Here is a 10,280-nt window from a genome sequence, read left to right on the forward strand (position 1 = left end):
AGCGAGAGAGAGAGAGTGTGTGAAAAAGACTTTTTTAGTCAAAATGAGTCTAAACATTTTGCAGTGAAAAGATCTCGTTGCAGATCTCATGCTATACAGTTTCAAGCAAATAGAAGATTGTTTTTGGTACTGGGATGCATTAAATTGATCAGTGAAAGTGAAACGGTAGCTCAAAATGCAGCAAAGCATAATTTCCCTGATTTAAACACATTTTGTAAGTTTATTATAGAGAGGAAGTTAAAATGTCTGGGTAGTGGATAAAAAAAGAGAAATTCTGGCATGCACCTTTCAAATCTCTTATTCATGAACCACAATAAAAGTTTTCACAGTGTATAGAGGCAGATGTTATGACTGAAGTCAAGTGTAAGGACAGTGCAGTTAGACAGATGTTTGGGTCATGGTCTCACCGCAGCACTCTTCCCTGGGAAGCTGAAAAAGGAATCTGGGCCAATTCTTTGAGCCATGCACTTCAACACGGACAGCAGCTTGACGGCATGAGGAGGCTAATATATAAAGGAAAAAAAGCAGCATTTGAACACGTGAACAAAAACTCACACAAACACCCACACAAATAAATACTTGTAGTTTGACTGCAGTGTTTCTCCTACAAACAAAATATTCTGCACACTACAAGTATAAAAAGAAAATACTGTCACAAATTATTTTGGCTAGTCTGAATCCTACTTATGTTGTGTCCAATTTGAGAAACATCTTCTGGATTTAGACATGGATTTTATTTCTGAATTTACAACCTAAAACATATCCCAAACTGAGACGTATTTGGTCAATCAGCAATACGTACATCAGACAACTGAGTCATAATAATGGCTTCTGCCCATAGGTTGTAAGATACAGACACACATGGATGTGTGCTCTCCTACTGCTCTGACATGTTTTTTTCATGCTCTGATCAATGGCACTGACACAGTTCCCCAGTACAGAAACAGCCTAATGCATCAAACCCTACTGCGTTTTCACTGTCTCAACACCTCCCTCATGCACTGAAGACTGCACGGAGAACAAAGACATACATTTTATCTATTTCATATATTTGTAAAAATTAAAGTAAATTGTTGCGAAGGCCATTTCAAAGAACATCATAACAAAAATTAAATAATAAATTAGCTTTATTTAAAACAACTGACAGCCCTAGTACTTCACAGCATATGACTGCATGTGAGGTGGAGAGGCGAGGTGTTTCTCAAAGAGTAGATAAAGAGGAGAAAACCATTACCCATTGGCCTTGTTCTCCTTTCAGTTTACTGAAGAACAGCTTCAGTTCCTTCACTGTGATACTGTAGCTGGCCAGCACACCTAGCATGTCCACCATCAGATCTGAAAAACACCACACAGAAACATGAGGTGAATGTTGTGTTACAACTGAAAAGATATAAAATAAATAAATATAAAAAAAATTAATATTTGGTTTCAGAGATAATATTTGTGAGTAGGGGTGTAAGGATTTACATAGGCGAATCTGAATTGTCGAATCTTGCAGAGAGTCGACTGATAGTCGAATCATATGTTTAGGGGCGGGGGGCAAAATGCATTACATTCGACAGACATAAATCCTAACCCTAACAGAGGGAAAATGTGTAACGGATGCCTCGCAAATACAAACGGGGTAAATATTGTTTTATGTTTTGATTAAAAGATAGTTAACGTTAGCCAGCCGCATATCATGTTGTTTATTAGCTACTTATCAGAGCTGATGAAACTGAAGATTTGCACTAAATAAAACCAAATAATCTACACATAAAATGAAATCAACAGATGCAAGAAGTATTTGTTGAAGCCTGTGTGCATGTTTACTCTAACTATATAAATATTTCACGGAGGAAATTAACAAATATCCTGCTAATTTTTATGGCTTTGAAGCATAGCCTACTGCCACATAAAAAACTCCATGCAATCGCATAAATATGAGCTGCTGTGAAAACTGCTCAAACGCAGCTAGTTTTATCCAGTCCCAGTTCCAGAATTAAATACTGCGTGTGACTTTTAATTTTCTCCAGAACGCAAACACAAATATTGCATTGGATAGTTTGCCAGATCTGTTTCGCCAATATGATAGTGAATAGATAATATCTTGAGATTTTGCGTGGGTTCTCAGCCATTCGCCCCTATGTTCACAGCATCCAAAAATCAAATTAGAACAGAATGAAATGCTGTTACTCTGCCGTGTCAATTTGAGTCTTGTTAAAGATTTAAATCCCTGCTGCCAAGATGCTCCTGTCGGTCACGGATTATGGAAAGTGAAACTTAAATCTGTCATAGGTGTGGTTGGATTTATTCATGCACGTTAAAAATATTTATTAAAAGCTTCTTTCTTTTCAGATTAATCATAATAGGCTGTATATTAACCTATTGGGAGAAAACCGGTAGTTCTATGTGAAATCAGACATTGAGCACCCCCACATAGCCAAAATGGCATGATCATAACACCTTTGCGAATGTTCGACTGTGAGACTGGTAGTCGAATCATGTTGTCTGTGTTAATGTTTTGCAGCATCAGAGAAGTTTTGCCTTTGCTACAGCATTTAGCACAAGTGCTAAAGCATTGAGGACATGTAAAATCATTCTTCTGTACAAAGGCTGAGAGCACCTGTGATCAAACTGGAGTTAAGCTCCATCATGGTCCAAAGACGAATAATGAATCACTAAAACTGTACTTGCACAATGTCAAGTTGCACAATCTATTCAAATTAAAACAGTAATGTTGTCGCTATAATCAAATCTATATACTGCATATATAAATCTATGAAATATATAAATATCTATAAAATCTATATTTAGAATACTTTGATATGCCTTGATATGATCTTTGTGGCTGATTACCATGTGTGAGTTTTTTGTGTCAGTGCTGCAATGCTAAAGCACTACATGCGGACTGAGCAATGACAGACTCATCAGTCAAGTGCTAATCTGAGAGCATCATAAGTCATCAGTTTGCATAGAATCTAAAGAATTTTTACAATACTATTTAGTGCAGAGTGAATTTAATGAATTTTAATAATACATATATGCTGATGTTCCTGCCAGTATAAAATTACGCAAAATTGCCCTGTATGACAGCATTAATATAAAGGATGTATAAAGATGTTTAGTGGCATCCCTAATTTAAACATCAGTAACAGTAAAGTCCGTAATCTTTGATTTTTTTAAAGAAATTAATACTTTTATTCAGCAGTGAAGGTGTTTATAATGTTACAAATGATTTCCATTTCAAATACATACTTTTCTTTTGAACTCATGTGACACTGAAAACTGACGTAATGGCTGCCAAAAATTCAGCTTTGCCACCGCAGGAATAAATGACATTTTAAAATTTAACAATATTACTGTTATTTTATTTTATTAATTATATTGTTATATGATTTCCAAAAAAGGTATTAGAGTGTCACTTATTTAACATACCTGCGATCATGGTGTCAGCCCGGTCTATGCGCTGAAGCACCAGCTGGATGAGGCCGATTTCTGTGCAGGCCTGCTGGTTTCGCAAGCTCTTCTTCAGCACGGCTGTGAACATACTCCACACTTCAGCTTGGCAAGTGGAATCACATTTATCCAGCAGCTCTACCATGCAGATGATGCTCTCCGTCTCCTGGATGATAAAGTTCATCTCCAGATCGAACTGTCCCCCGACCAGCTGCACAGACACAATTAAAGTTGGTCACAAATGGACTCAAAGCCAGAAAAAACATAATAATAAGAATTTAGAAAATGAGTATCAGTCTGAGGCAAAATGCAAATAAAATCCAGCAGATTAGGAAAAATCCCTTTTCGACACTGCAGAAACAATTCATATTAAATTACATTTAAAATACAAAAAAGTTAAATGAATGTGAGTAATATCAAGAATATTTAGAGTTGCTTTCTATGTTGGCAACCTATCAGTTTATGATGGCTTCATTCCCGACATTAAATCCGGATAACCAAATCCCAGGGCTGCAATTCATGCCAATCCCATTGTAAAACATCTGTCAGCATCTGGATGTAAAAAGCCTCTCCACAACTGGATTACTGTGACAGGATTTCCACCTTACCCCAACACTGGCTCACTTGGCCATGAGACAGTATGACCCCTATGCTAGAAAGCACTACTCTAATCGCCCATTGTAATGGCGATGGCAGATGCTCCACAGACATGAACTGTAAACCTAGATTAACCTTGAAATGATGAAATCATATGTGAGTGCTACACACTGCACACAGATAAAAGCCAACGACCCTGCAAAACCTTTTCATTTACAAATGTATATTTTGGTAAATTAATATTTTAGGGATGCATCAGTTTATAATTTGTTGGGAAATATTACAAAAAAATTAATTAATTAATAAATTTTTTCAAAATACATATATAAGCAGCAATAAATTATATATTTTTTATTACAAATAAGATTAAAGCATACCCCATTTTTTACATTATTGGGCAGTGTCGGATGTGAATAATTATATGAAAAATAGCTTGTATAAGAAACCAGGGCTCGTGTGTTGTTGTTCTCTGTTTTGTTGCTAAACGTGAGAAATTCATTTAACACAGCATGACAAGGATCTCTGTATGAGGGGGTATTGGGTCCTGCAAACAACACAAATAACTTCCTTGTCTCTAAATAAACTGTGCACCGCAATAATTTGTCAGCACTTAATAGTTGTTGAGACATTTTTACATCTGAACAGTTCTTTATGGCACATGATAAGAAAAACAATGCAGATGTCAGGCTTAATATTACTAAGGTGGATGTGGTCATCTCACAGTTATGAGGGTCTGAAAAGATTGCTGTCATTTGCCAGTAGACAGGCCATGACCACAATTTGATCAAGGACTGGAGTAGAGTATAAATCCATAGGCTATTGGATAGAAACTGTCCCATTAAAATGACTGAAGGTGAATTAAAGGAAAGGGAAGAGAGGGGGGTTTCACTGTCAGTCTACAGCAACAAAGGCTAACAAGGCAGGAGATAAAAGCCATGATCATTCACACACACACACACTGTTGCCTCCCCATTGGGCTTCTTCCTTGAATGATAGATTACTTAGGCGAATGGCGAAATATGAAAATGAATGAAATAAATGGATGCATATGATTGGCGGTCCTGCATTTCGCCTCACGTCTGGCCTCTAAAATCACCCTCCCTTCACCACCATAGGCTAATATATCACCACCCCCCTTTAAATTTGCATTCTGGGAAGAGGAGCTGATTGCATTGTGTGGCAGGCAGCACGGAGAACAGCACTCAGATAGATCTGCGGCCACCATGCAGGTGATTAATGGACCTGACATCCTCACAGACTGAAGGTCAGTGAATGTGACTTTGGGGTGAGGACGGTATCAGCTCACACAGAGGACATACTGAAAGCGGAAGATGCTGATGTCGACCTTGCGTAAAGCACTTGATTGGCAGAGGATCAGCAGGTAGAGATACACATCAAGGAAGTTAGTCAATGTTCATGAGTATTTAAAAAAATAACAACAATTGTCAGAGGTGTTATGATGGATAATAGAAACCTACTTAAATTTTTAACTGTCTAGTACAGGGGTGTCAAACTCATTTTAGGGTGAGGGCCGGATGAGAAGAAATGTCGCCATTAACGGGCCGAATCAACTTTTTTTTTTTTATTAACAGTGCACCAAATTACAAATTAATTTGCAAAAAAAAAAACTAGAAAGACACTATTCTGTAAAACTGCATTTAATAAGACCTCGGAAACTGTTCATTAACACTCTTATTCCTTTTTGAAAAAATATAATGTTGACAGAAAATGCCTGCTGACAGAGATATGTAGTACCGAACATGCTGAGGATTTTGGACGCAAAACCTGTCATTTTGGGGAACGTCGGTCCGAGGTTTTGATAAAATAAATCCACAGTGACTGATGACTGAATTTGGCTTTCAAAGGTGTATTGCACTGCAGTTCGATTAGTTCCATTTGGAGTTCCTCCGGCACATCTGTTGCGCTCGCAGTAAACGGTGAACGGAAGAGAGAGAATTCCTTCTCAAGTTCATTGAAGACCTGGAAGCGATTCTGAAACTCATTCTGCAGACCAACAATTTTTTCTTTGTATCTGTCCATGTTGTCTTTGTCGTGAGCGGTGTGCACAGATTTTAAAGAGGGAAAATGAGCTGGGTTACCATGGGAAAGCTGTGTCGCCCACAGATCTAGTTTCATCTCAAATGCGCGAATGCAGTCGTAATATTCAGTTACGACTTTGTTGCGGCCTTGCATCTTAGTATTGAGCACATTTAAGTGCTCGGTTACGTCCACCATAAAAGCAAGATCACGAACCCACTCGGGGTCATCCAGCTCAGTCATTGGTTTTCCCTTGTCTTTCATGAACTGACTGATTTCTGAGCGCAGTTCAAAGAAACGTTTGAGCACGGCTCCCCTGCTCAACCAGCGAACTTCGGTGTGGTAGGGTAGACTGTGAGGAATATCTTTTTCAGATAAAAAGGCCTCAAATTGCCGATGGTTGAGCCCCTTTGCTCTGATGAAATTAACAGTTTTTATTACCACATTCATAATATTGTCCATCTTTAGGGTTTTGCTACACAATGCTTCCTGGTGTAAAATACAATGAAAATTTATTATTTTTCAAATCATCCCCGTGGGCCGTATTGGACGTCTCAGTGGGCCGTATTCGGCCCGCGGGCCGTATGTTTGACACCCCTGGTCTAGTAATAGCATAACATTGCTCTCAAAACGAATCTGTATAATTTTACAGAAAAAAACTGTTACCTGTAAACTGTAAGATACTTTATTATATAAAGCCTTTAGTTTCTTCTTATTTTTGTTATCAGTAATGTGCATTAGAAAGTTTTGTGTTACATTTTCTGTTATTTAGTTTATTGCATTATTTTAGTGTCATGTGTTACACTGATTGTTGTGTCTTTGTGTGCATGTCCCTGTGCACAGTTTTACACAAGCATTTGCTCTGTTTCATGGACAAGCCACTTACAATGAACTTTTTTCTGTGTCACTGTTATTATTATGGTGGTTATCAATATAGATTTTGGTAGTTTGCAAGACTAGTATATATATACATATTAATATCCCTAGCAACCACGACTACTGATATTAAAGTCTGGCGATATGATCATAAGTTTGAATAAATTCTGAGGTTTATACATATCTAAAACCTCATCTCTTGCTGTGGTTTCTTGTTTAACTTGCTATAAGCTTATCAAGTAACACTGAACTTTGAAGTAGGCTATAATTTAGAAATTTCAAAATAGAGAACTTCAATATTTTATTAGTCAGTGTGGTTGTAGATAACACTTCATCAAAAGGAAATAATGATTAAAAATGTTTTGATTAATAATGTCTTAGTTCTAATAAATATTTTCAAACACTTAACATCTCCTCAAAATAGTGCATCCTAGATGTATATTACAGATACAGACTTCATTGTAATTAAAATAAAAAAGCCAAGACATACCTGCAAGGTCTTTGGCAAAAAAAAAAAAAAAAAAGCCTTCTAATTAGAGCCAAGAATCCACATAATATAGTGGTCAGGGGAAAACAATACCATCAGACCAAATTAAATTTTACCTGTAATAATACCTGCAAGTGCAAAACGTTCTTTCTAAAAAAAATAGCCAAATCGACTCCCTACAGAAATGAAGTATTAGTAGAAGTATTAATTCAATTGTCTTTGAAAAAATATGTTTTTCTCTTTTACTTTATCATTCTCTGTGACTCTGCTCTGGAACCCTCCTGGGGAATGTGGGCAGCTCACACTTCCAAATCCTCTGTCATATCCTCCTATAGCTCTTTATCAGTAGTGATCAGAGACCACAGAGGATTTATTTGGGTTTCTTTCCCATATTTGTTTTTCTCACACTCTGTTTCTCATACAAAGACTCTGCACTAGCTGATGATGCAGTCACCAGATCCCTCAGAGGCAAACCGAGCCCTGCGTTTCACCTCTGAGGGCCCAGTGAATCAATAATGGGTGAACAGCTCTTGGTCCAGGGCTAACAATAACAAGAGCTTTTCTCCATGGTGAGGTGAACTACACCAGGGACAACCACGCACACTTTACATACAGCTTCCAGGTGCTGGCTAACATCTTATTTTAGCACTACAGAAATGACGTTCATCCAGAGGAAAACATTAGCTCAGTGCTGGGAACATATAGAAATAGAAAAGAGCAGCATTGTTCAGTATTGAGCAGCAAAATCAGGCTCGATCTTAAACACTTCTCGAAAAGCTCTTTATTAAATAATTTCCTGTTTTTTAGTGCAAGATTTGTAAAGAAAAGACACAACAACAAATGACTAAGCTACTTGCAATAGCATTACCAAGGACAGCATGTGTTTTCATTCATCCATAACTCATTATCTGTTGCAGCCCATTAAGTCATCTGAAGAGGAAGTACACATTTCAGGTCGCCTTGAATAAAACCATTACAAATAGATTAATCAGAACAGAAACTATACTCTCTCTTTCATTAGTCAATGTTTATTTTCTTTGGATGACTCGGGGCCAGTTAAAGGGGTACTCCACCCTAAAAAGAAAATTCTCTCATCATTTACACACCCTCATGCCATCCCAGATGACTTTCTTTCTTCAAATGAACACAAAAAGTTGCAGAAAAACAGTCCATCTCTTTGAGTCCATATAACTGGGGTTTTATAGAATACCATCGTGTTCGCTATCATTTATGTGGTTTTTAAAGCATCAACTTGCATTGAATAGACTCACAGAGATGGATAATTTATCTAAAAATCTTTCTTCGTGTTAGACAATTGTCATTTCTTCCGTTTTTTAAGATTTATTTTTGGCATTTTTGCCTTTATTTTGATAGGACAGATCAACATTTACAGCACTTATTAACATAACAGTCTATCGATTAGCATAAATCAACTGCTCATAAGGCTGGGACATTTCCATTTCAAAAAACTGAATCCCTAAAGGGAATAGATACGAGATGGGAGGAAAAATATACTTCATTATCTTCTGTCGCAATTATATCATTGGGTAATTACACTGTATATAAACTGCGGGCATCAGGGAGCCGTTATTAATATGCGGGGCTTTGAAATCGCTTATGAACGCCCGCTTGTTTTTTACTTTAACTTTCGAGATTCGCGATCACATACGGAGCAGCACTCGGCAGTACTTACCACACATTTACATGATTAGAAGGATCTGCAAATCATTCGCCATCATCCTATCAGTCATCTCTCCTTACTCTGTTTATGTGGTAAGTGAAATGGTATGTACTGTAATATAACAGGCTACCGTTATCAAGCGGCTAACCATGTCCCTTTAGTGACTCCGTAGAACGCGTTATTTGTTTTCCACGCCTTTCTGAATACGGATTCAGCCACACCTCTAACCCAGCCGGGGGTGTTTGTGGTCCGCACAGAGCTCTTATTTGACATCGTCCCAAGTTATTGTAACCATTATATGCTACGCAAGTCTTTTTTTATGCCACACAAGTCCAGAGTGTGCGCGTGAGACAATGTGTTCTTCTGTTGTCTTTGACATCTTTTAGGTGCGTTATTGACAGCGCTATATGAACGCGTCACTACCGCATCAGCAAGGAAAACATGGGGAAATTTTTTAAGACAACAATCGCACAACCTATTCGATATTCTATAATTAAATCAACTAATCGAATATTCGAAAATTAGAGATGCACCGATTGCAATTTTCTTGGCCGATTCCGATATCTTGTTAGTGTGATCTGCCGATACCGATTTTTGCCAATTCCGATTTTCTTTCTAAGAACTATAATTGATAGCATATACAAACAAAAATCTACTTTTCTTTAACACAAATTTTTATTTTCATTAAAAAAAAAGTAAAAAGTCATTAATAAAATAAGAACAAATACAAAAATTGCAAACAACAGCACAAATAAATGCAATAGAACAAAGAGAGCTATGAAACTAAGTTTTTCAGGTTAAGTAAGTTTGATTACCATTAAAGTTATAAAACATATGGAGTCACGAGCAGAAAATGATTTTCTTTGTCTTTTGTTCTTTGATTAACATGACAGAAAGCAGCAGGAATATTGGACTGCGGTCCCTTTAAGAGTTTATCTACACTGTAAAACCTGGCAAGTTAAGAATACTCAAAACATCTGAGGAAACTTATTGCCTCAAAATATTTGAGTAAACGAACTAAATTTTTTTAAGTTAGTAGAGCTTAAAATTGGGGGGTTAAAAAGAGCCCGATACCTATATATCGGCCATTATTCTTTGTGTATATTATAGTACAGTACCAGTCAAAAGTTTGGACACTTTCCCATTCGTGTGTCCAAACATTTG

At 37.1% G+C, this 10,280-nt stretch overlaps 1 protein-coding gene across 1 annotated transcript in view; it reads right to left on the reverse strand.

Annotated features, from left to right (window-relative positions):
- lrba (LPS-responsive vesicle trafficking, beach and anchor containing) overlaps nt 1-10,280 on the reverse strand; it is a 316,503-nt gene that overhangs the window by 246,402 nt on the left and 59,821 nt on the right. Inside the window, exons 2-4 of the mRNA XM_016559864.1 lie at nt 3,418-3,649; nt 1,235-1,335; nt 408-503 (exon numbers count right to left, since the gene is read on the reverse strand). Coding sequence (XP_016415350.1) covers nt 408-503; nt 1,235-1,335; nt 3,418-3,649 — 429 coding nt within the window. The remainder of the gene's footprint in view (nt 1-407; nt 504-1,234; nt 1,336-3,417; nt 3,650-10,280) is intronic.

This window comes from Sinocyclocheilus rhinocerous, unplaced genomic scaffold (assembly GCF_001515625.1).
Source record: "Sinocyclocheilus rhinocerous isolate Xijiao unplaced genomic scaffold, SAMN03320098_v1.1 scaffold1129, whole genome shotgun sequence".
Classification (NCBI taxonomy): Eukaryota; Metazoa; Chordata; class Actinopteri; order Cypriniformes; family Cyprinidae; genus Sinocyclocheilus; species Sinocyclocheilus rhinocerous.